The sequence below is a fragment of the Pterocles gutturalis genome, unplaced genomic scaffold (assembly GCF_000699245.1).
Source record: "Pterocles gutturalis isolate BGI_N339 unplaced genomic scaffold, ASM69924v1 scaffold9333, whole genome shotgun sequence".
NCBI lineage: Eukaryota > Metazoa > Chordata > Aves > Pterocliformes > Pteroclidae > Pterocles > Pterocles gutturalis.
Window position 1 is genome coordinate 145,801 of NW_010125789.1, and position 27,075 is coordinate 172,875.

General features: G+C 40.2%; 1 protein-coding gene across 1 annotated transcript; it reads right to left on the reverse strand.

The window, feature by feature from the left end:
* Positions 1-168: 168 nt before the first annotated feature.
* KCTD3 (potassium channel tetramerization domain containing 3) lies at positions 169-23,516 on the reverse strand. Its single transcript, XM_010078722.1, has 17 exons — positions 23,440-23,516; positions 21,965-22,010; positions 21,031-21,104; positions 20,520-20,578; positions 20,245-20,325; positions 19,466-19,606; positions 18,211-18,301; positions 15,649-15,839; positions 11,617-11,732; positions 7,536-7,623; positions 7,283-7,399; positions 5,987-6,157; positions 4,666-4,821; positions 3,581-3,677; positions 1,462-1,646; positions 1,220-1,358; positions 169-862 (listed from the first exon to the last, which is right to left on the reverse strand). The coding sequence occupies exons 1-17, from the start codon at positions 23,466-23,468 to the stop codon at positions 280-282; spliced, it is 2,364 nt and encodes a 787-aa protein (XP_010077024.1). The 5' UTR covers positions 23,469-23,516; the 3' UTR covers positions 169-279.
* Positions 23,517-27,075: the final 3,559 nt, after the last annotated feature.

Below are 27,075 nucleotides of genomic sequence, written 5' to 3' on the forward strand. Positions count from 1 at the left end.
AAATAATCACATCACATGCCTGACCACATTTACGCACGAATGCACAACAATATTTTGGACCAAGTACCGGACTACATTTTGGAGCATTACATAAAGCCACACATTGATGTGGACAATTCTTCAAAGGTTTGGCAGCAGCCAGGTCCTTTGTCATAACCTTACAATTTTCATTTTGGGTATCAGAACAAACTCCCATTCACGAAAACCCACAACACGTCATCTTATGTCTGCTACCAGCCAGAGGGCACCTCCACCTCATCTTTGCCACCAGTCACATTTTCACAAGCCATAGTCCTGGCAGGATGAGTCATTCTTCCGGTGACGTGGTGAAGCAGCTGTCTTTGTAGGCGATGGAGAAGCTGCACCAGGTAATTCAGGGCCACCTTCAGCAAGAACTTGTGCAGAGGCCAGGAGAGGCACCTTCTTCCTTCCCAGGAAGCCAGCTCCTTCAAACCCCATTTTCTTTTTGTTTTCTGCTTTGGCTTCACTCTCTTCTTCTGGTCCTCTTCTTTTAAGATCCAGAGAACTCTCTGGGAGACGGTGAACCTCTGTACTGCAACACCCACCTCCATCTGTCACGCCTGTGCCTCGCACTTCAAGTGCTGCTGTCAGGACTGCCTTCCTCTCAGCTGCGCTGCCCTCAGCTGTTGCCTTCTTGGCCTCTGTCTGGCTTGAATTTCCATTTGCAGCAGCTGCCTTTTCTGTTGGGCTTTTGCTAGACAAGTTAAAAGCCTGGAAGTCCCGGTAACTGTGAAAGCTCTCCGTCCGCCTGGCTCTTGCCAATAGAGGGCTTTCTCTGTATGGCCGCACAGAACCATACGTGGCTGTTTCAGGGATTGTTTCCTGGTGCTGCAATTGGAGGCTTCAGAAAAGAAAAACAACCAAGGATGAGAAGAGCAGATGTCAGGCTGTTGGCAGCCAGTTCTCCTGCACACCCTGCTCCCACCCACCACTGCAACTCCCACTAAAATAGCAATACATTCATCGCAACCCCCCCACACAAGGGCTTCCATATCACTTGCTTCAGATTCTCATAGGATATTTTAATCTGCACGCAGATAAACCAACAGAAATCAAGGATTATGTGTGTGTAGTTCAAGACACTTAGTGTGTGGATTCAGGGGCTCAGCTACAGCATTCAGGTCACGAAGCTCCTCTTTGCCTACCTGAAGGGTAAAACCTTTGGTGGCTGCAGCCAGTGCCACCCTTGGTGACTTACCTGGAATTAGATTCCCGAAGACGGTTTGGCTGAACAACTGAGGTGGCAGGACTGATATTGGGTGTGGCACAGCGGGATGTACTCAAGTCACACTGGTCAAGCAACTTGAGCAGCTCTTCTTCTGTGGGGCCACCAACGTCTGAAAGAGACAGCTCTTAATGCCCAACTCTATTTACCATAGTCATGGCATGTGCGAGGACAGAAAAAGAACCACACCACAGTCCTGGCATAACACAACTTACCTTTGTCTTCGCTCTTATTAACCATGTCCATAGCTGTGGTCAGGTCCCACATCTGGATGCTGCCATTTGAATGCCCAGTGAAGAGGTAGCGGCGTGGCCGGGAGCCCATTCTGCTGGATCCTTCACATTCTCGCACAGTAAATGAGGAGATGGTAGTGCAATCAACTGCCTGGATCTCACAGATCCTACAGGAAGAGAAATGTCAAGGTACCAAAACAATTGTACCTGGCAGAGTTTGGCCAGTGAAGTCAGTACTCTTTTGATTTTCTGAGAAGGCACCAAACTTGCCATCACAAAAAAAACCAAACCTTTCTTCCAGATGAAATCTGTAGAATCATAGAATGGTTTGGGTTGGAAGGGACCCTAAAGATCATCTAGTTCCAACTCCACTGCCAGGGACAGGGACACCTGCCTCTGAGGCCTGTCCAGGTCCCTCTCGATGGCATCCCTTCCCTCCAGCATGTCAACCACACCACACAGCTTGGTGTTGTCGGCAAACTTGCTGAGGGTGCACTCAATCCCACGGCCCATGTTGCCAACAAAGATGTTAAACAACACCCGTCCCAATACCAACCCCTGAGGAACACCACTCGTCACCAGTCTCCACTTGGACAACGAGCTGTTGACCACACCTCTTTGAGTGCGACCATCCAGCCAATTCCTTATCCACCAAGCGGTCCTTCCATCGAATCCATGTCTCTCCAATTTAGAGACAAGGACGTCGTGCCGGACAGTGTCAAAGGCTTTGCACAAGTCCTGGTAGATTATGTCAGTTGCTCTTCCCTTATCCACCAATGCTGTAATTGTCGTAGGCAGCCATTCCTTCTCCTGCAAGACTGGCATGCTGCTCAGCTGCAGACAGTACCTCCCCGCCAATCCATCTGCAGTCTTACTACTTGTTTATTCTTATTAGGAACCCCCCCCATATGCTCAATGTCCATTTTCCATTTGCAGTGACTAGAAACCTCACAAGAATGACAGCAACTAGCCCCTTCGTATGCTGGACACTCTAGGAAACTAATCTGGAGAAACAGCACATTTAACCATATAAAAGACATGCAAAAAAAGAAAATCCAACAAGGATAAACCCAAGGTTATCTGTATAGAAGACTTGTTTTATGAGAATTGCACTAGCACTTGACATGACAGATCTCCACTGTTCTTCCCCCCTTATTTTAGAAGGTTATGTAGGGAGTGAGAGGAAAACTCCCAAAACTAAGCTGCTAAGCCAGACTCCACACCAGTACCTCACATATTCTGGGTAATTTGTTTTACTGGCCCCTCGTATTGAGCTTTTTATCCTAGAAATGCCAAAATAAGTCATCTAATACAATGCTCCACTACATACAAATATAGCCTGAAGTAAGGGGGGGAAGGGGAAGCATTATCAGCAATCCGCAGGGCTTCTGTCCTCAATTCTGATGCCAATGGTGTTAAGGCATCAACGTTTTCACCCAGAGTCAAAGTTATTAGGCAAGAGATGCAAGAATAATGAGAAGCATAAAACCGAGATGCACCATCGTTTCTGATCTCTTGCCACCTTCCTAGCCCAACAGGAAGAAAAGCAGCTGTGGTAACTTGGCAACATTTTCTACTACATTGGCAGCAATGTAGTAGAATATTATGAAGTCAAGCCTAAGCAAATAACTGTATAGCTGACCCAGAAGACAGTTTCTCAGGTTTAAAGGTTCTAATATCTTCAAAGAAAGACAATTGCAAAGTAAGAGAGAAACTGCTTCCCTGGCTACCTTTGTGAGCAGCATAATCCCTGCCCCCAGCAACTTCAGCATTAGTTTCGAAATGTAATGTTAGCATGGTACCATGGCTGAGAGTTACAGATTCTGTAGAGGCACACAAATGTTTATTTTGTGAGCTCAGCAGGCAAGCCATCATGAAATGATTTTCTGATATTACCTTTTTCAAAACACCCTTTGGCTTCTAGGTTATAGTAGATCATTAAGTACAGTTACTAACACGCAACCTGGAGTTCAGCCAGAGCTGCCAAGCATATTAGAAGCTTGCTAAGCACAACTGCAAGCAGCCCCAAGGGATGGGAGACAAGCCCCCCACCTGAACAGTCCTGCTCCTTTCCCACTTAAAACCCTAAACATGGAGGTACCTTTTCCCAGTTGAAGACAGCCTTACAAACAGCTTATTAGTGATGGGAACAACTTTTTGGATAAACACCTGTTGATCATCACGTTCACCAAAGGGTCCTAGAGAAAAAAGAAATACAACTTTTTTTTGTTTCAGTTCCCTCACCCTCTTCCCCACAAGTCCTGAAGACCAAAATTCGTATTAGTATGACCACTGCAATTTTAAAGCATCAGGACCAGGGAACCAAAGATGACTAATAACTAGAAAAAGTCATCCAATCGTTAGGAGCCTCTACAGATACAAATGTTAAGGGTTGTTTTTTTGTTCATTTGTTTTAAAGGACACCCCATTTGTGAGTTTCCTGTATGTTCCTGGAGGAATTACTATGTCAGTACAAACTCTACATTAGGCCTCTGTAACAAGAAGTGCTTTCTCATTTTGCAGCTCCTAGATGTCTAAAGGCTTAATCAGATTTCTTAATCAGCCACAGTACTGACTCCACCCTGTGTTCACAGGGCATTGGTATTCATCAAAGGTTCATCTGCAAGACTCAGACCACAAAGGAATCTAGACTACCTGTCTACCCATATTTACTGATGCACATTCCTTTAGTATCTGGCTCTATCAATGTACTAGCACCATTTCCCTCTGCAGTTTCAAGGCTTCAGTAAACGTTGTCACAACTTCAAATTCGTTTAAGAATTTTTCACACAAGCATCATTTAACCCTGGTTGAACAGTGAACTGGAATTTGCATTAGACCCAAACCTTGCTATGCTCATCTGCTTTAATACAATCTCCTGTGCTTACTGTCATTCTCTAGTTAAACCAAAAGTGAAATGCTACACCAGTTTGCGCAAGGAAGATAGTGTCCTCCTTCCTTCTCACCTTCAGAGTAGGCCCTTTAAGTGTACTCACTCTATACAGCCTGTATAGTATGTCCAGGTGAATCTTACAGCTCCCTGCCATCTCTAGTAGGGGAAAGCAATACATAAAAGAGCTTACACCCATCAGCTGACTGGCATGTTATAAAGGTTTAACAGATCTTCAACGCTGTAAGACCAGTGAATGTAGAGGCTCAGTACAATACATTGGAGAGACATCTTACCAATGTCATTTCCAGAACAGTAACTGCCATGACTCTCTGCTTCCTCCAGGGATAAGATTTTGAATGATGCAAGAGGTGTTGAGCCTGGCTGAGTTGAAATCATGCCCCGGAACCGAGTCACAGTCCATGTCCGTACATGGTTGTTATCAGCACAAACTAGAAAGGAAAAAATGTTCAATAACATTTACAAGGGATGACAAAACTTTTGAGATAAACTTCTCTAATGATTTCTATATGACAGTTTTTCAAGACTGAGCAACCATGCAGAATTTAGTCAATGTCAGATCATCTAGCAACTCCCAACAATTATCTAACAATCTACAAATTGTTGCTGATGTCCTATTTTCTTTTAGTTTTGTCTCTTTCTTCAGGAATTCAAGAAACAAACTGAGGCAGGCAGAACACAACATTAAGGTCTGACTGAGTCAGCACCTATAGCCTAGAGCGCACTTCAGTCCTCTGTGTGCAGATGCTATGACAAAACGTGTCATGAGAGCAGCCTGGAAGCAGAACTCTCACCACGCAAGTGTTCTTCTATTTCATTTATCAGTTACTCATATTTGTACATACAGATGTGCCCTTTCCTGGCGCCAAGGGTTTAGCACCAAGTTGCAGGTAAAATTGGATACCATGTTTCCTGTTCCTTTTAAAAAAAAAAGGGGGGGGAGGGGGGAGGGTAGCGGCAGTAAATCTGTTCTCTGCCATGCCCTGGTTTCTGAACTCTGGGTGAAACCAATTCTTACAGAGGAAGGAGTGATCGCATCTTCCCTGAAAGCCAGACACTTTCCTGAGCATAAGACAGGACAAACAGGATAGTACAACAAAGACTGGGAGACTGCTGAGAAAAGAAGAAACACAGATAGCCCTTTGAAGCCATGGGAAGGCTTTTTCTATGGCCCAATAGGAGATGGTGCACATTTTGTTGCAACCCAGAAAGCTCCTGAAAGGCTGTTAAAAGAAGACAATCCCCACAGGACCTGCCCCAACAATAAAATTTGACAGGGATAATTTGTTTACAAACCGTTGTATTTCCACAAATAAGAACCTTAGAACAAGACACAAACAAAAAAGTTAGTTGCTCCAGTTGCTCCAGCACCTGGTCAAATAAAACATAGGCCTTTGAACTGCTACAGGCTTTGAAGAATGCTTTCTTTAAGAAAGAGGATCCAACAAGTCTGCCCCCCTCCCCAGTCTGTCCAACTAATTTCTATCACATGTGGGAACAAAGGAAGTTAAAAAACAATGCATACAAATACTTCACTGGTCAGCAGAGGTGGAGAAGCGCCAATACTAATTTGTGTGCAGAAAAAAAAAAGATTACCTGACACAAGGTGTTTCTCTGAGAGCATGATCTTCGTAACAGGACTTCGATGAACTGTGAAGGTCTGAAAGAGCTGAGGCCCAGAGCCGACTGTTTCTGGGTGCTGTACAATCACCCTCACTGCTCCAGAGCTGGTACCATACGCAATCTCAATCCAATTGCCGCTTACACCTAAAGCAAGCAAGAACTTAGTTGTTCCCCTCAGGAATGAAAGTTTGTCTTACTGGGACCACAGAATGAGGCAGCAGAAAATAGTATTTCCAAGCTTCCACAATAAGATAAGATATGTATTTTAAACACTATTTACTCATTATTTTCCCATGAACAGAGAAGATGTTTTATCACTAAAAAAACCCCAAAGTTTTGTTCAATTCCACACTACACTCTCCAACACTGTCACAGAATCACAGAATGTTAGAGATTGGAAGGGACCTCGAAAGATCATCTAGTCCAATCCCCCTGCCGGAGCAGGAACACCTAGATCAGATCACACAACAGTCTCAACAACAGCCTTCTCTCCCATTCTCTCCTCCCTCCTGGAAGCGAAAGAGGAGATGGATAAAGTCACACAATTGGATATTTTGGCACTCTTCACAGTGATACAATCAATACATGCCACATGACATTTCTTTTCCTGCCTTAGCGGAAGAAAAATGGGAAAGCAAGACAAGAGCAGGGAGGTCACTGTGTTACCAATATAGGTATGCGAGTAACCAGTTTCTCCCAGTTTGGGTTTGTTTTTTTTTTTGGAGGGGGGGGGGGGTTGCTTTGTTGTTTGGTTTTGTTTGTTTGTTTTTTTAATTTACAAGATAGCTGCACCATGATTGTATAGACACAATAGCTAAGCATCATTCAGCTGCATATGAAATGGTTTTTAGTATATAGGTCATAAGGGTAGACGCAACAGCAAGGTTGTCTCTCCCTCAGTTCACCACAAACTATTTCAGTGAATACAATTAATGATCTAAGTGCATATCTTGTGTAAAAGGCTTAAAACCAGCAAAGGTACATTATTCACAAGCATTAATGTGTTATGTGTTATGTTTTTACACTATACGTTAATATATAATGTATGACATGGAAGCCTACGCACATATACATGTAAGTACATGTACCTATGTATACATATGGACAGTTATGCCTAGTGTTCTTCATTTGAAAATTCATTGTTTATGTCAAGGGCTACCTGTCTCCTTTAGCCCTGCTATGCAGTAATAGAAAAAGACCATTTAGAAAAAAGAAAAATCCCACATCTGTAACAGACTCTCACTGAAGATACCGTAACAGAATACTGACTTGTTTTAGGTGTGAGGTAGACACTGAGCGCTGTTATCGCATCATTGGAGGGATCATGGTACAGTTCTGTCACTAGAAGATCATTGTCTTTCATTCGCAATGGGAACTTCTGCATGTCTGCGAGGAAAAGACATTTGTTTATTACTCTGAATAGACAGAGTTGTTCTGATGTGACCTAGACCAACTGAAGAGTTTAAGAAGAAAGCTGCTCAGCACCACCTCCCTTTTATTCTGCCCTGCCCTCATTTCTTACCTATATAGTAGATAGAGCCATTGTTACAGCCCAGCAGCAGAAAAGACCCAGCAGTATCATAGCTTGTGATAGGAACAACATCCTGAACCTAGTGCAAAACAGAAAGGAAAAAAAAAAATAAAGCAAGAAGTTAGGTTGCTATTTTCTCAGTTTTCAGACATTTCCATCACATTTTGTTGAAGAACACTTGAGTTTGGTAAGGTCTGAAGCTGTTGTGCACACACTCACACATACAATGGCATTCTTAAAGGATGGCTGGTAAATCACATTCCTCCAACAAATGGGATATTAAGTCTTGGAGTTCAGCAGAAGCACGCAGATGAGTTAGCATAACCGCTCTGGAAGATCCTTCTCCATGTGAAGGCACAAAGCTTAGAGCATTACAGTTAAACCACATCTTCAAAAGAGGATTTTTTTTTTCCCCGATATGCAAAATGAGTGTACTTCACACTCTCTGTCCTACCCCTTCTTCCCATTCTGACAACTCCTTAAGAGGTTGCTGGGCAAAGGAACTAGATGTTGTCCCTCTAAGCCTTCCTTTACCCACAGTTCTTGTGTCCCTCTGCCAGTCTCTATGGAGATCTCAGCCTCTAGCAGATATATCTAATGAGGGGAAAAAAAATTCTTGCCTCATTACAACTTCCCACTTCTCATAGACATCAACGTCAAGTAAACTGGAAGGCAGCCCTGTCATATTTTACTTATTGGTCTACAACTTAAGGTGAGGGATTAAGAATGCCCTCTAGGATTGAAAGGAGTGCTTATCCTCTCAGGCAGGACAGAGACCTCAAGCACAGAAAAAGATTAGCTTATCCTAGGTATGATCCCCAATCCCAAGCAACTCTTTTTTGCTTCAGCCCTAAGGAACAAAAAGCCAAAAAAGCCATTTTATCCACAACACTCAAACATGCACAAAATCAGAGCATTTTTCCTGCACTCCATATGTTTCAGTCAGTCCACTTAATGGACACTGAGTACTAATTCATGGAAATTTCAGCTTAGGTTCTCCTTTCTCTCTGACCAGCACCATCTTTCCGATTGCTTCAGAGACTTGCAAAATCATTTGCAAAATACCTACAATGAATCTGTTGGACAAAAACAAACCAAACAAACCGAAGAAACGACCCCACAAGCCAAAGAGCTAGCATCCAAACCAGTACCCATTTCTAACCTATAGATAGTCTGTAAGCCCCTAAAACATATCCTAAGCCTTACAGAGAAGGCTGCAACATGACTACAGCTTCTGCATATTCGGGGGAGAAGGGGGCACCTTCCCCCTTTCTACGCCCCTCTCACTTATTTTCACTTGTAAGTCAGCACAGATCCAACCCTGAAAATAAATTGTTCTTGGAAAGCAATTGGATTTTCGCTGTGTAACTGATGGCTGAATGACCTGGAGAAGGATCCTTTCCAATTACTGAAAAGAACTGCTGTTCGTATCTCAATGCTTTCACACAGTATTTTTTCAGATACAGCTGTTCAAGTACCCTACCCTCCCCACGGTCAAATTCATACTGCACCTCATTAAGTAAGGCATCTAACAATCTGGGCCACAGAACTTGGTTTCAGAACATTTATTCCAGACTACTTTAAAGTAGTAGCACACGAGCAGAAAGGCAAGAAACTAAACAAAGGTCTCAGCATCTAAGAGCCTATGGATCAAGATGCAGTGTGCTCTCTGGTTCTGTGGTTCACAATCACATACAGAAGCTCTCCTACCTGCAAAAAGTTCACAAAACTAATGAAAGCAGAGGTATATCAACAGATAAACCACTTTACTCATCACTCTGCAGAAGGCATAACAACTGCAAGGGGAAGTCTGAGCAAGAGGATCCACAATACTGCCGACAACAGAGATTGACTGACTGGGTCAGAGAGATCATACAAAACAAGGAGAGTCCTTCCTTCTGCAGCAGAGATAGGAATGCCAGAGGTGATCCAGAAGTTGCACCTGTCAAGATGTGATCTTTCATTAGGAAACAGAGGGACAGCATACAACAGTTGCTGGTAAAACACAGTCAGTCTGCCAAGTGGGGATTCTCACCAAGTTTTTCTGTCACACACTCCATTGCTTTATGTTACCTCTTATTCTGTAACACTAAATATATCACTTCCTTTAAGCTCTCCTATACTAAAAATTTCATTACTGGTACATCTAGTACCCATCACCTCCTTTCCTTGTTGCATGCAACTGAAACGTTGCCAGCGGAGTACTAGAGAAACTACCTCAGCTAGTCTGCTCAGATCTCCAAGATGGGAAGAAGATGCCAGAACCAATTAAGAGAAAAGAGCCAGAGTCACATCCTCAGGGTGTAACACATCAAATACAAAAATCAGTGTAAGGAAGGATAGCTTTGCACAAAACTAAGCCTGCTTAAAGTAGAACTTAGAAAGGCATCAGGAAAAGCCAGAAAGGAAACAAAGTTCTTAGCCTGAAATGGGGCATTTGGCATATTCTGTTTCTCAAAACCTCTCTCACTGCAGCAAGTATGATTATGTCCTAAGTCCAGAGCTATGGGCAACTCATGGAAAGCAGTTACACAAACTATTACACATACATTCGCATGAGGGATTTGAGGATCAGAGGTACAACGTGCCACTAAAGTCTTTATGGGGTTCTTCAAGCAGCGTGTGTTCTAAAGGGAGATGAAGATTTATTGCAAGATGGGGCTTTTCTTCGCCTTACTAACAAAAGAGCCCAACATACAGAAGGCACCTTGAAACTGGCTGGATTTGGGGGACTTTTTTGGTTTGTTGTTTTGGGTTTGTGGGTTGTTTGTAGAGGTTTTTTGGTGGTTTTTTTGTAGAGGTTTTTTTTTTTTTTTGTTGCTCTGTGGGCTTTTTTGAGGTTTTTTTTTTTTTAGGGAGATATTCTCATTCTCTAGGAAAAAAAAAATAATAGAAAGCCAAAAAACTTGGTTTTAGGACATCCTGTCATATAAGCCCCTCCTAAAGATTTACTCTTCAATAAGAAATGCTTTCACCAAAAGAAGAGTCAGTCAAACTGAGAAACTATGAATGTGATTAGAAAGATTTCTGTGGCTCCCCTTGGAAACAAAGGTGAATGGGACACCGGCTTTTACTCCTTATGACTTGCTCCTTTAGAAAATATTGACAAAGACCTGCTTGTCACATAACATTAAGTTGTCTCTTAACAGAAGATTTTGCAAGACTTCAATAGAACTTTAAATAATTTTTTGTTTCATTCAAGACCATACTAACATGTCAGTCTCGGCTGCAGAAGCAGTGCTATCCCATGCTTACCATCTGTGTTATTTGTTAGCAGTACTGTCGCTTAAAGGTTGAACCAGAACTCAGTCAGCAAACAGTGCAGCAGCCTCAGGTCAGTTCTGCCTCTTGAGATTTGCAAGGCAATTTGGGGATTTTTATTGCATCCAGGTTTTGTGCCACAAAGATGTACATCTGGAGTGTTACAAGCTCTATTAGTCACATGAATGCTCGACTGTTTTCTCAGACTCATACAGACTCCAAGGATCTCTCTAATGTGCATTCTGACAAAAGGATTAAAGTCACTGCATCCACATGGAAGACTTAAATCTTTATCTTTAAAATAATAAATCTTTATCTTTAAAGATAAATCTTTATCTTTAAAGTATATCCATGTATATTTCTGCTGAAGAAGAGTTTCCCATTGTAAAACAACTTTTGGGATCCCCAGATATCAGACTGCCTTTTTAACTTGTTTTCTTCTTTCAGACGGTGCAGAAATTGGTGTCACACATTCTCCACAATTTTATTTCCTATGATCCTAGTGAACTTTTACATAGTTAGCAATCCACAAGGAAGCTGAAATATACACACACTTGACATTTATTACTCCAAATCACACCACACCCTTTTATTTGAGAGCCTAAAAAGCATGCCTGGCAGTACTACCAAACAATTCAACATTCTGCTCACAGGCACAATAGTCAGATACCAAGGTGGCAAACTCTGTAACACAAGTCAAGGCTGAAAACCCTGTGACAAGCATTTCACACATGCTTTTAGACTATTTTATTATCTTTTTACTAGGAGGACATATCGGCTTATTAAAAGTGATGCAGAAAATTGCACACACCTGCCAATGCTGCGTCACAGCGTTCCACACTCCCACCTTCCCTGTATGGCTTGTAGCCACCAACTGGTTGCCAATGAAGAACAGAGCATCTACAGGGACTCCCAGACTGAACACTCCTACAAAAAATGAAGAGTCTATGAAGCTCATCTAAAATAAAGAGAAAAAAACAGTAACAATGGAATCTCTCCACTAATATCATCTCACATGTATTATAGTAGCAAGTAAAGAACAGCTAAAAATGGGTTTGCAGTGTGCTAGGTGAGGTACGATTCAAACAGCAAACTGGGTTCCATTAAATTAAATGGCAGCCTGATGTCATCTCTGCTGATGTAATCATTACTTGGGAAGTAGAAAGGAGGCAAGAGAAGGAAGAAGAGCCCATGTGAAATATGCATTTCTTATTTTTCTACAGCCACCAAGCTCTCAAATGGCTTTATACCTCCTAAGGCATTAAAAATAAATAAAAATCCTACTAAAGCAGGAAGGATTTTTTTTGCTTGTTTTGCGTTTGTTTTTTTTTCATCTGTGACTAATAAATGTCATTTAAGCATCAGTAATTTCATGGTTTTTCTAGACAGAAAATTTATACCATACTAGTTCACAACTACTTTTAAAGTATTAAAAAAAAGCAGTAAGAACTTCAAAATCCAATCAAATAGACATAGTCTAAAAACATATTTTAGAAACTAAATATGGCTACAAGGCTTCATCCTTACTCTTGGGAAAAGACTGAACAACCCCATTGTGACACTACCTTCAAATTTCTCTTTTAGCAAAAATACTCGAACTTGGAAAAATAAGCAGCCTGCAAAAGCCTATTTCTCTATTTCTTACTCTTTTCACCTCCAGATCTTTAAGTTTGGTTACAGTCCCTGAGTAGAGATTACAGGCTATTAAAATTCAAACTATATAGGGAACCAGTTTCACCAGTCATCATATACTACTCAAAATCTGGAAGATAAGACTTAGGAGCAAATGGTTGCCTTCCAAATAAAGCAAAAGTTCCATCAAGAACATTACACTTAATAAAAATCAAAACTCGCAGAACATGACAGGCACTGATGATTATGGTTATAGTAGTCCTTAACATCTGAGCTCTTCTACAAAATCTGTCCCCTACAGAGCTTCCTAGTCTCATCACAGATCCAATATGAATATTATTAATTGAACTGCAACCTTGGATAGCATACTACATTTTGTCCTATTTATTGTACCATGTATTTAAAAGTTACAGCAAACTAGAAAGGTCTGAGATAATTTCCAAGTTTGCCAGCTATGAAGTCCAGCAAACTGGTCCTGTAAGTAACTTGGTTTATAAGTAATTGCAGGCTAAGTTTTACTGCCTGGTAAGTACAGAAGTGATTACTGCTGGGGATAAATTACACTACCAAGTATCAAGCTTCACTCACAAGTTTCCTATTCCATACTACTCACTCTACATATTTATATTACTCCTCACTAACATACTTTACCTGCAGCAGACAGATGTCTTCAAAACGTGAGTGCCCAACAGCTGGAAAATCTCCCAACATTGTTTTGGACAAATTCAAATGAACAGAGTGCCATTCCCAACCAAGAAGCAGCCCTCTGTTACACCCCAGGAAGGAATCTCAGGAAGCCCAATACATACTTATGTTTTAATTAGGATGCTAAACTGTTCCAGGGCACAGTACAATCATTCGATGCAGATAAGATTCACCAATACAGAGCGCATGAAAAAGGCAAGAATAAAAAAATGCACAGAAACAACTAGAACTGATTACTCCAGAGAAGGATGAGATTCAAGGAAATCAAGGAAGACAGCTTGAATGGTCTGGAGGAATTTGAAGTGTCAGTCCTGCTTAGGCTCAACAATCTTGAGACCCATCCACAGGGGAGACAATGCTATCTGTAATGACAGGCTCTTGTCTTAAGGGTCCCTCTCAGTAAAATAGTGCTTACAGCAGCAATCCAGCAGCAGTGTCTTATGTAAGTAATATTGAAAGGAAAGAGAGCGCTCTGGGAGAGCTCTATCACAAAGATGCCAGCCCACGCAATTTTCTGAGGAGGGTGTAACCAGGCTCCAACGACTGTTTAGAACAAGTAGTTACTTTCACAGATGATAGCAATGTACTGTATCTCTAACTCAAAGCAGGACTGCAAGCATTTGCCACTACAAAGAAACAAGACAGCTATATTCAAGTCATTGCGATTAAACACAAGCATATTTTAGGTTTTTTAAACCAAGCAGCATGACCTATTATGCAAAAGAGGAACCATACATTTTGGTCAATGTTAGTCGGACTAAAGATTCAACCCTGTAGGCACTTTCTCTCTGCTCCTCTCCACCCCAAGTGGCATTTCCTTTGTTTCACAAAGTCACTTCAATGCAGTACAGCCTGTTCAGCAAAAGTGCTTCCTTCAGTTTTGCTGCCATGATCAGTCATAGCCTGAGCTATCAGAACCATTGGATAATCACATACTTTAAAGTTTTTATTTTGAGTGAAAGTTCACTTATGGGTTGTGTGTCTTTTTGCACTTGGTTCCAAAAATCTGAGATGTTGCTTCACGTATCTTATTGCAAATCCCAAGGCAGCACAAGCAGCTAAGTCAAACCAGAAAATGCAGGAGGAATGTAATAGCACAGTGCTTAAACCAATGCCTGTTACAGGAGTACAGTTGGCACACTAACTCTTCTCTGCCTTTGAGATTTGGTCAAGGGGAACAGAACAGAACAGAAAAGGCTTCTCAAGTACAATATTTACTCCCTTTTTAACAGAGATATTTCACATTTAACTATTTAGACACACCCGTATTTTTTAAATACAACAGAACCTCCCTTTCTGTTTTGCTGACCATGATTACATACCAGAACTCGGTGAGTCACAAACAAAAGAGCAGTACATGGCTGCATTACCTCATGCAAGACCTTTGCCTTTCCCCATCTTTAAATGTCAGTTGGTGATTCCACTCACTCAAGCATGAAAAAAAAGCAACCACCATTAATTAACATAGCTAGAAATTGCCTGACCATCTTTCAAGTGAGCTCCTCCTTTAAAGGCACATGGATCAAAACTTGAATTTGTTCATTTTGACTTTAACTAACAACTACATTAATTCTCATTACTTCAACTGTGGAGATACATCTAATAATAAATTAACTCTGCATTAAGTTTCAGAGAAAAGTGTCCACATAAGGAGACTGCTGTCATAGCTTGTTAGCAGTATTCACTGCCAGAGGAAAGAGACATTAGTGGCATAATAACAGTGATTCAAACACCAGGGATTAGGCTAGAGGAAGTTCCTAATAACGTTCCCTTCACTGCCTCCCAAACTTGCCCTGTATTTGAAAAACAGTGACTCGGACAAGCCATCAGATCAGTACCAAGGAATATTTACTTCTGAAAATGTCTTCTTGCTGTTTCTAAAGCCTCCCTAATTGTGTGTCCTTCAGTGCCAAGTTGTACAAGCAGTAGTAATTCCTGCATACTTAGGGCAGTAGATGCTTTTTCACTACCTACACACCCAAATTATAAAAGAAAAAAAAAATTTCATCTTCCAAATTCCATTTATGAACTACATTTGACAGAGAACTGGAGCCTCTTCATCATCTCCATGTAAAAATACGGCTTTAATAAGACAAAGAAAAGAGCAGAATCTCTCGGTATCTGTAGCTTTCCATCTCAGAAACTTTGTTCCTCTGTGCTATGGCCTAGATTCAAATGCAAGTCCAGGGAAAAGTTTAACTCCAATTTGCATCTTCACATAAAAACTCAAGCTGAGCTGAACAGTAAGGATTAGTTAGTATCTGTTCAGTAAACAGATTACTTATTATTTCACTTTTTGGTTTTTGAGAAACGATTCTTCCAGCATGACAGAGAAGTAGGTTAATATACTCCAATACCTTGCTTACTATAGCTTTTTTTTTCACTTTGTAAAACCGATTACCAAACACTGCTGCTGATCATACACACCTCAAAATACAGTCACAGACTTTTTTCTGGTTAAACATACACACACACAAAAGAAAAAAAACCAAGCAATTATAGTTACCAATTTCACTGCCACTGCCACCATCTTGAATGCTCCACAAGATGATGCTGCTCTCCGAGGCAACTGCAACCATCTTATCCTTGTCTCCATGAGGTCCTCCCACCACCTTAGCGTTGAGAGCCACTCGCTCAATTGTCCAGTCCAGATAGGGACTCGTGAACACCTGCTGCCACCCAGATGATTCTTTAATTCTGGAAGGGTGAAGGAGGGAATGGGGAGCAGATGTTAGAGATTCAGAAATAGACATCTCAGTCTAAGCCTGAACAAATGTGGATGATCCAGCCAAAAGCTTGGGCTAGCCAAAAGCTAGAGAATGAGGTTCAGCATAAGACTTTAGAAGAAATCTCTATTAATTTCCAGAGGCAAGGTGTCCTACATATCATGTAAGACACCCAATCATGCTCTAGCATAAAGCTGTGCTATCTAGTCACATTTTCTGTTTGTGGTAGACTGTAAACAGGCTCTACTGAATTGACTACAGACTTAAGAGAATCATTCGCCTGTGCAATTTTAAAGACTTTCATGACGCCCGAAAAGCACAATTTATCTGATTTAATTCTAGGCAATAATTTAGATACTTTGTAACTACACTAGAGCACAGTAAGTCTAAGCAGTTAAATTACATAAATGTTAACAAGGAAAGCAGAAACAGATCTATAGGGTTTTTTTGCCACTGTTGCCATTTCACTTCAGCATTGCATCCTGCCTGGAGACAAAGCACCACTGATCACTGCGCTCTACCCATACAGCATGCAGAAGAAATTGTAGTGAAGTGACTGAAGAGCAGGACTGCAATAGCCATAAGCTTTTAAATGCAGCCAAGACCTTCTCACAAGCTTTATTATCAAGTTTTGAAGACTTCTGCCATACTTCAAAGGGAAAAAAAAATATCTTTAGGATGCATTGTGCTTTGCTGTAGCTTTTTACTAAAATAATTATCTTAAGTATTTAAATAATATGTTACAAGCAACATAGAGTCACAAAACTAAACATCTGAATATATTTCATGTCTTATTGCATGGGATTCACTGTCAAGTCCACCACAAATTGCCACTTACTTTGAGAAGTAATTCTGGCTAAAATTCAGATCTTGCCCTTGCATTAAAATAGACAAGAATCTTAAAAATCTCATTACTTGACTTCAGCATAGTAGTTTAAGCATGCTATATTAAAATTTGTGGGTACAGGGAAGTAGTTTTAAGTGTATGCTGTCTCCTCAAACACTAGCTATTAAAAAAAGTCTTGGAAAATTCACTTGTCAAGCAACAAAAACCAGACAGGTACTAAAGCTGTATAAGAGCAAAATGGAGGAGGGAAAATTCCACCATTGTATTCCTGGAGTTCCTGCAAGTTTCAGAAGAAAAAATACTCAAATCAATCCAAGACTGCTACCTTGAGTTGCTATGAAGAAAAGGAGCATTTTAAATTGGCATGTTGACCTACACCCTCTTTCAGCAACCATTCAAGTCTGACATGCTTCATCAAAAGCATCACTAATGACTGAAGTTCAATGGTAACACGTGTCACTAAGTAGATTACCAGGCAGGAAAGAAGCAGAATCTTTCACTTAAGTGAGCCAGCATCCAAGGAAAACAGTCAAAGATAAAATCCTGCCAATTAGCACAAAGACAATTGCAAATCATTGCCTCTTTCTCCAGTCAGACCATATTAAGCCTAGTTGAAAACAAGAACACTACAGAGCAGGAGCAGCCGTATTTAGTACAAATTAAAGCAAAACAAATTGCAGTGGTGAATACAAGAGACAAGTTAGATGTGATTTAATTACAAAGTTTAAGCAAGTAAGTATTCTATATAGCAAAAAAGGCAGTAAACTGGCTTCAGCTTGGCGGTAACCAGAAAGAAGCTATCCACATTACACTCTTTATTCTCCCTTCTGTTTCTGAACCATACTAGGGCAGCAGTGTTTGGTTTTGGCAACAGCTATTGTTAAAATGTTACTTTTCATTGACAAGATAACCACCAATTAAATCAAGACTACCAGATGTGAACTAAAAACAGCTTCTGTAATGTGAAGGCATTACTTACTTTCACCTGATCTTAAAAAATAGCCAGTTTGTTGACAAAACATTTAAAGACATTTTTCAGCCATCCATGTGGAGTAGCAAGTGCTTAGTTCTGCTAAGCCAAAAAGCCTGAAGTTTAAGACAAGGTACATCCTTTATGTAGCAAAAAAATCCATTAACTGTTTCAAGTTCTTTGATAGTCTAATTCACAGACTGTCTTTAAAACCATATAGTAGGAAGAACTTTTAAAATTAATCTTTCCTTTAAAAGCCTTCTTTAAAACAGGCTTTTGAAGCAGTTAAATTGGAGTACATTCCTTCTGCAATGGCATCAAGAATTGACACCAAAGCAGTAAAGTCTGAGTTCCTATCAAGCAGTTTATTTGCACGAGCAAAAGTGGCAATTCATATTTATAGGAGTAGACTGAATGCATCTGATCTACTGTCATTTCAGAGTTAAGCAAACTTTTTGCTTTGCTCATAACACATTATAATTTTTTTTTAGGTTCCTGTAACTTGCCAAGCAACTATATTCATACCTGTAGCAAACAGCAAAATGGGCATAGGCAGCTACTATCCAATTGTGGTGGCCAGCTACTATTAGGACTTTCCGTGGGTCCACAGGAAATCCTAAAAACAACAACAAAGCTGAAGTCAGTCGAGCGATGGGTATTAGAACGTGAGCAGAGGACATCTAGAAGAGGACAGAGCTCTCTGCCAGGATACGCAACAGAAACTTTGATAATGAAGTTTCTCAAGAAACATTTTCAGATGGATTCTCGTTAGCAATATTATTCCTCACAATTCTTACAACTATTACAGTTCTTAATGGAAGACAGACATCTCATCTCAGTCACTACAATGCAAAGTGTTCATAAGGAGGTAGAGGCAAGTACATGCCTCAGTTTTAAAGTCTGCCAAATGGATAAAAATTTGAGGACTGTTATCAAATAAGAAACAACTTACTTTTGTAAAGGTTCCTTCCAAATAGTTGGTGCAACCCTACATTATCGTTCCAGACTGTTAAACTGAAATCTCCAATATCTCAGAATACCTATAGCTCCTCCATTTATTATCTAGTGGGAGCATGCTTGTTTCTGACCTATAAATAAATTGGGTTTGGCAGACCCAGTGTTGGATGGCACTGGAATCAGCAATTCATTTCTAAAACTTATTTTTATATTACCTGGATATAGATTCACCTTTTAACATACTCTAGATTTTCCTAACACTGCTAAAATTTACACAATTATAGCAGAAATATGACACTTCTAACAGCATCATTTTGCTTGCAAAGTCAAAAGCTGGAAAATGACAGAGTTCGAGTCTATCTTATTTACAGGTTTTATATATTTTATATAGAAAGTACTCTATATAGTCAGACAGCTGAAGACTACCTTTACTCTAAAAACTCAACTTTTGCAGGGCAAGAGAGGCACCAGGAGCAAGAAAGAGGTGCAAGAGCAGGAAGGAGGTCTTCGGGAAAGACTGAAGAGACACTGGTCTGTCTGGTTTTTATTATGGCTTTAGTACAGCGTAAAGCACTTCTCTAAGAAGCCCTACTAAGACTGCATGAAGAACTTTGATTTGCCTTTCTCTCAGCCTCATGTCTTGATTGTGCAGCAGTGAGCCTTAAATACTGTATAAGGAGTACTGTTTAAGTAAGCGTTCAGCAGTTTAAGATCCAGCAAACATAGAATAACAGACTGAAACCACAAATAGTCACTCAGTTTTTATTTCTAAGTGACAATCACCTTTGCAATTTGTTTTGGTTTTAAAACTGACATTCCTCACCTAGTCTGACTGTACCTTCCCCAGTACCAGCAAGCGTAGGTTGAACACCACTTCCATGAATCTCACTCTCGGGGCAGTTCTGACCAGTTCTAACATCAGCCGGTGGCCCAGCAGTGTTATTTATTTTACGGCTGGGAATGCCTATAAAAGAAAAGAGATGTTTTGCCCCTCTCCATAAACTTCAGCAATATACCAGATATTAATTCACTCTCAAGATACAGGATTAATACTTGTGCTTTTTGATCTAAAGTCTGCTATAAGAATTAGGCACATTATCATAGCACTGAAACAGAAAATGCTTTTGCTCTCTACGTTGACATTCATAATTTAAGGAACTGTCCTCAGAAAACTTGTCAATAATTGGCTAGATATCCCTTAGAATTCAGGTTAACACATGAACTCTTTTCATCTCTACAGAGAAGTAAAAATCTAACAAGTACTCATATTGTTAAAGAAAGCTCATTTATGCTGATTTGTCTTCTTGACACAAGGCACCTAAAGTAACCGTACCTTCAGAAAGAAGAAAGCACTCTGCTGATAACATTTAACTGAAACATACTTGAAGAACCAAGTATTAATGAAGAACTAGTATTAATGTGCCACCCTGCCCCTGCCTCCCCCAGTACTCTAAATGTGCCATTTCATACACCACACAGATAAAACCGGGAAAGCCTTCTCTGGACAGTTTGACAGCTAGAGTAACTACCTCGGCCAATCACCCCCACAAACTAAAGCAATCAGTGCCTGCAAGCACCATCAGACCATGAATACAAAAATACCTGGAGGAGGCAGGTAGCCATGAAAAAGGACGCTGCCACAAGATGAGCGTTCCAGTTCTTCACATAGTAGCAATCTTCTCACTAAGGAGGAAAAAGATATGACCATAGCTTTCACTTCCCAGGAAACACTACATTATTTCAAATAACCTTCTATATCAGTAAGTTTGAAAATCTTCAGGTTCACAACTGCCCAAGACTCGTAAGTGGGTCATCACTATAGTAATAAATGTGCAATGACTTCGTATTAAAAAAAAAAAAAAAAGAAAAGAAATTACCTAAAGGAGTGATTCCATAGAATTCAGCTTCATGTCTAAGAACATTAATACTCACTCCCCTAAAGAAAGAAAAAACAGAACAAAAACCACAAGAACAGAGCAAGTCAATACCTTGAATATAAATACTTGCATATAGCCAGATTATATAAGGCGAACATCAAGCTACCTGTTTAAATAATTAAAACCAAATGCATTCAACATGTTGATGTTTGAGATTTCAAAGTGATCTGTAATACTAATTAACTTTCATTAAAATAAGGATACCGAAACAATAAACACATTACCAGAAGTGGTTTAAATTACAAGAATCCACTAACAAAATAGAATTGTGCCATTTCTGCCTCCACCATGTCATACATATACTCTAGACATGGCCCCAGATCTACCAGGCAGCTGCGTCACATACCAGACACCCAACTAGCTGAGTAAAACTGAACAATCCTCATTTGAAAAAGTTCTCTACTGCATCTGATCAAATTAATTTTCACTTGAAATAATTAGAAATTCTTACCGTAAGTCTAACTCTTTTGTGCGAAGAAAATTTAAAATGGGTGCAAATGCTGCTGGATCTCGATCAATAAATATCTGCAAAGAAAAATTGCTGTACTTTTAGCCTTATTATGGAGCAACTGTCAACTAAAATGCTTTTTTTTGCTGAGACTGGGAAAGAGGAGTCGAAGATGAGGCAGTCAGCAGAGAAACATAACCTAAAGTTTTTGGACCATTCATTTGCTCTCATTATTCTTCTGCCATCCACTAATTCAACATTCTTAAAAGACACATAAACAAACACTGCTGCAAACAGATAGCACTTTATAAACAAGTTCTTTAAGTTCCAGAGTCTCCACAAAGGTCAATGGGTACTCTCACTTTCTATCGTGTGTTCAGAATGCAGTAAATGTAATAAGATCTCATGGGAAGTTTAGACTTTTTTTTTTAATTAACTCAATTACCATTACATCTACACTTTTAGCAAAGTACTTGTGTGCCTTCCTATCCCTCCCCAACATTGCCCTAACTGTAGTTTCCCATTTAAGAACATCTTCTCCACGGACTGAAATGGCCATTTTGCTAAATCTATTTGCCAACAAAAGCTACATTTCCATGTCAGGATTACTCGACTGCGATAGCTATCTAATGAAGAGTACACCTCTCTCTGCAATACAGCAATTAGTAGCTTTTCTGTTTTAAAGAAGTGCAGTTTCTGTCTCTGTATTGTGTACAATGCAGAACGAGCACAAAAATACGCACATTGTTCCAGTTTCATTTATCTTGGAATGAAGATGAGAACCAAGAAACCCAGAGATGTCACCAAGTTTCATGAAAGTGTAGACTGACTCAGGCAGCGTAACTCCCATTAGCACCCACAGTAAACATTCTTTAGGAGAGAACCTAAGTGAAAGCCTAACCTTATTTAATGAGTTATCTGTAGGCTTATTACTTACAGCACCAGTTTCATCCTTCAGCGTTGAAATTCTTCCACTCAGCAAACTGAAACACAGGAAATCTTCGTTAGCTGTCCCTCAGAAATACAAGACAGCAACACTTCCAGTCAGTTTGCTCTCTGTGTGTTGTCAGTTGCATTTAGGTAAAACAGTGTAGCTGAGCAAAGAAAACTGCCGTGGTAAGGCAGAATGCTGGAGGGGCAGGGGGTGAAGTATCTCTCCTGAACAAAGGAGCAGTGCATGCATACCCAGGGAAAGGCTAAGAGCTGCATCATAAGGACCTTCAGATTCCCAAAGAAAACAGACACAAGGCCTAGCCTGAAAGGATGGAAAAGTCTTCCCGGGCACCCAGAGGGCTGCACAGTTTGTTACAATCTCCTAAACCAGTAAAAGCTGCTGAAGCAAAAAGGAAGAGTTAACCCATTCTGCAAGGACTTACTGGGCGACAATGGGATAGACGAGTTTGTAAACAATTTTACTTCAAAGTTCCCCTCCTATCAGATCAAAGTACTTTCCCTCCAGATCCACAGAAAACACAACAACAAAACCTTGTTTTACAGATAAGAAATAAACTAACACCAGTAGTTTAATTTCAAGATTCCATCCAAGTCTGGACGACTGTTACCTCTGAGATTTTCCAGTACTGGATGACTTTCAGAACAACCTCCTTAAAGAGCATATATCGTGTTGAGAGACTGGGGAAGAGCATGGGACTTCCTCCTTGGGCTCTTCCTTCTATGCCTCAAAGAAGGAGGGATTTTCCTGGCACTGCATTTATCTGAATGTTTCAGTAGAACAGGAGCAGGTAGTGCTGCCTGACTATACCAGCTGCTAAGCTTTTACTGGGAAAGACATTTACAAAAATTAAATGCAAGGAAGCAAAATTGCCAGCCTCTGAATTTTCTTTTATGTGTTTAGGATTAATCAGGTCATTGAGGTACAGTAACTACAGCACAACACTACTAGGGTACAAACAGTAAGCAGCACAACCTACAGAAGCAGTAATGGCAGTGACATAAAAGTTAGCAGAAGCATGTTCAATAATTCAACAGCTCCTGTACAACAACTTAAAACCCTCAAAACTTTGAGTTAACTCAGGGTACAGCAATAACCCAAAACACACTAAAGGCAGTGCTACTGTGTATGGCCAGCAAGATCACAAGCGGTAATACAGTAATAGAGTCAGTGGCGTCTCCCTTTCCTGCAGATTTGGAGCCTTATTTCCCCAACAATCCATCTAAAATGTGACAACTCTTCAGCACATATAAGCTGCTATAGCATAATTCAAGACAGAAGATGCCTTTTGGCTAACAACTTATTTCAAATGAGCCTGTCCCATTGCTTCAGATAAGGGAAAAAGGGTTAAGGAAAAAACCACACTATTTACAGCATAATGTATGAACTGGGAACATACATACTTTTTTAAAATTACTGTTTATTTTTCTTTGTTTAATGTGATGACATATTACAAATACCTGGAAAAAAAGGAGTCCGGAATCCACATCAGTGTTTGTCTTGATGTGCTGAACCTAGGAAATGAAAGTTACAAGTTTAGAACGAGCTCTAAAATTTGAAGGAAGGCTGCTTTATCAAAATACTTGTCCTACAAAGCTGGCATCAAAAGGGTCTGAGAACTTTTAAATGCCTGCACAGAGTCAAAGAGGTTGCAGATTCTCTGCACAGATCGTCCTTAAACATGAAGCAGGACTGTCCAGAGACCCCAAGAGCACCATTCTTTATATGTCTGTAACACACTGTCCCAAACGTCCTACATTTGCTGCTTCTCATACTTTGTCAACAGTAATGATTACAAAAAAAAAAAAAAAAAGAAAACCAAACAAACCAACAAAACTACACACAGAAAAGAGCAGCCACTAAAATATAAGTTAATTAACAGTGCACCACGTTTTTCATTAACTGCATGTTATCCTTAGGACTCAAAATGTGCTACATTGTGCACTGCAAAATACTACAATAAGCTTCAAGTTAATATTTTACAGTAACTTTAATTATTTGCCATTTTGCTATTTGGGCTCTCTCAGAGGCCTAAGGTCCCACAATAACAGTTAAAAGTAAGAAAAGTCTTACTCTCAATCACAATGATATTAAGCTATAATACAAATTATAGAATCACTTATAATACCAGACGGTATTTTACATAGTAAATAACTATGAACTGCTTTACAGTTCTTCTAGGTTTGATTTAACATGAAGGAAGACAACTGGACTGGCCACTTGGACAATGAGTTCATGCTCCGCGTCAGCTCTCTGACTGTACGTATCCTCTTACTAGTACCACAGCTAAGAAACCTTTGGTGACCTCTTAATTAATGGGAATCAAAAAAGGAAATGCAAAAGTAAAATTCCATTACAACTTTCCATATAATACAGGAATACATTACAAAATATTTTCAGAATACTTAATCTTAAGAGTACTTAATCATAATTAATCTAGCTTTTACTGCTTATATTTTTTCAGTTTTAGAGAAAAAAAAAAGATGTAAACAAAAAGTATTACTGTATACCCCCAAGAGGCAGAAACACAAAGGCTGTATGGAACAGCATCCTGCATAAAACATGGACTGCGTAGCTTCTCACTGCAAGCAAAACAATTACAAACCTGTTCTTAACAGAAAATCTACAGTATCAGCGTTCTAAGCACAAACATGCATAAAGTCTGCTAAAAAAAAAAATTAAAAAGAGAATCAAAGAGTTTGCCATTTAAATGGAAAGTGACCTCTAAGTATATTTGCAGTTAGTAATTAATCAGTAATAGCAATCATTACCCTTCTCTACTTTAAGAGTAAGGGATGATTCATTTAACTATATTATAGTATGTGCATAACAGAAAACAAAGAGTTACATTAATTTTATCCAAGATTAATCCAGACACTGCCTGTAACTATGGGGATAGATGCAGCACCACCAGTTAGCCCTGTTAAAGATCTTCACAAGCTAAAGACCTTTATTGTCCAATACTTTAAATACTTTAAAACTTTGAGGGTTTTGTTGTTGTTGTTGTTTAGGGGAAAAAAAAAAAAGAAAAAAATAAACCAGAGGACTTATGGCTTCCCAGCAAGGCGCGTATAGGTAGACAGATACGGAAACAGTACTAGAACCATAGCTAGCTAGCATTTTCTACCACACTGAATGATAAATGCTAAATTAATTCTGAAGCAATAAAGTAGTCAGATGAGACCATGAAGACATTCGGGATCTTTGAACAAACGTTTGATGTTTGAGGACTCAGCGGTACTACCTTCTCAATACACTACGGCACAACTTCTGACCTGGAGGCATGTTCGCATTCAGGCACAGGAGTGACAGTCAACTATTCTGAGGTACCAAGACTGGAGTTCTGTCGGTATTTTGAACAGCTGGGTTCCACTCCAGCATCTCCTAAGTCAGTTAAAGAGCTTAGGAGCAAAACATTTGGGATTAGAAGCTGTTCCAGAAGAGCAAGCCACACCATAAGGAGGACAGGAAAAACGAGCCATCAACTGATTGCACATTCATCTCCTTGCAATTTTATCAGTAGGTTTAGACAGCACAAGAGTTTACAGTCCATGATTTAGCACTATGGTAAGCAATACCTCACGCTAATGTATATTTTAGAACTTTTAATACATATCTGTTTATCTACGTAAACAATGAGACAGTCCTACTTTCCAGGATGCAGAAAGCAGCTCAGCTAGCAACGTTTGCACATACAAGCCCACCTGCAGCACCATGCAGCCAACGTGCAGTGCTCAGGCAGACATTATATGAGAAAAATTAGGCAAACTCAGTGCAATATCCTCAAACACTCTTATGCAGGTGGCAGCCTACAGTTATTTTAAAGAAAACATAGGCAACTGGAAATAGGCACACTTAAGTGTGAGTTATGAAGCAACCATTTTTATAGCTGTTCACAGCATTTATAGAGTTACCTTACAACCAGAGTGAAACAAAGGGTCAAGAGAATTCACTAAATTTGTTGCAGCAATTTCTGTGAACATTAACTTGCAAGAGGCTTATGCTCCCAGCAAAGGAATCCACAAAAGCTGAGACCTGCAACTGTTGGATCAACACAACAAAGCAGCTCTGTCTGCTGCATGCATCCATTTTCTCCTACTTACATCCAAATGACACCTGTTGACTAGAATCTAGACCTTCCACTAGAAATAAAATAAACACAGTTGTTAATTTGCCTTACTCTTCATACTTCTCTGTATAGACAAGCCCTCTAAGGACGTGTATTTCTTTCCTGATCCGTGCCCTGTACATAATTCTCTGTTCTCTCCAGAGGCATTTAATAAGTAAGATCTACTTAAAATTATGAGATTGAAGCACCTTTGTGATTCCACTTGTAACAAAAACCTAAGAGATGAACTGGTCTGTAATTTCAGAAACAGAGTTCGCTGAAGAACCTGATTCAGTGTAACACAAAATCTGGTCTGAGCCAACATCCAAGTTATCCAGAAAGCATCCTTATAGGTCAGTTTTGTCTATGCAAGTGACAAGCAGCTTCTCTGAGCTGAACTGGGTTCTCAATGTCTTACTGTAACGAACCAATTCCGAACTGATTTTTATGGCACCCTCCTTTAACAAAGACTACAACATACAACTTAGTTACAAGAACAAGTTCATCTTCTGGGTAATGCAAGACAATTCCTAAAATAGCAACAGTAGTAGTAATAGTTCCTACTACTTACAGCTCCGGCTTCACGTTGTGCGCAGACTCAGGAAGATGCATTACTCCAGCTTCCACTAGCTACTGTAATCTGAACGATTTCATGCCCGAGCATTTTGACAGGCACATTTACACCATTTATCACGCAGAATTCTGACCAAAGCTGTCCCCCAATTCTCTCTTTGTGCCTGCCAAAATGTCCACGTGCCATCTCCCACGCATCCAAACACAACACAGTTCTTCATTCTCATCGACAGCAGCAGTATCACATCAGCCTTTTTAATACCTTCATCTCTGAGGCTGCTGAACAGACCGACAGCCAGAAGCGCATGGATCTGACGGCAAAGCCAAGCTCTCCGTCCCTCTCTCCCACAGCAGCGGTTATACCCAGGGGGCCCATCAGCCACACCGCTCGAGACGTGCCCAGAAGCCCCAAGAC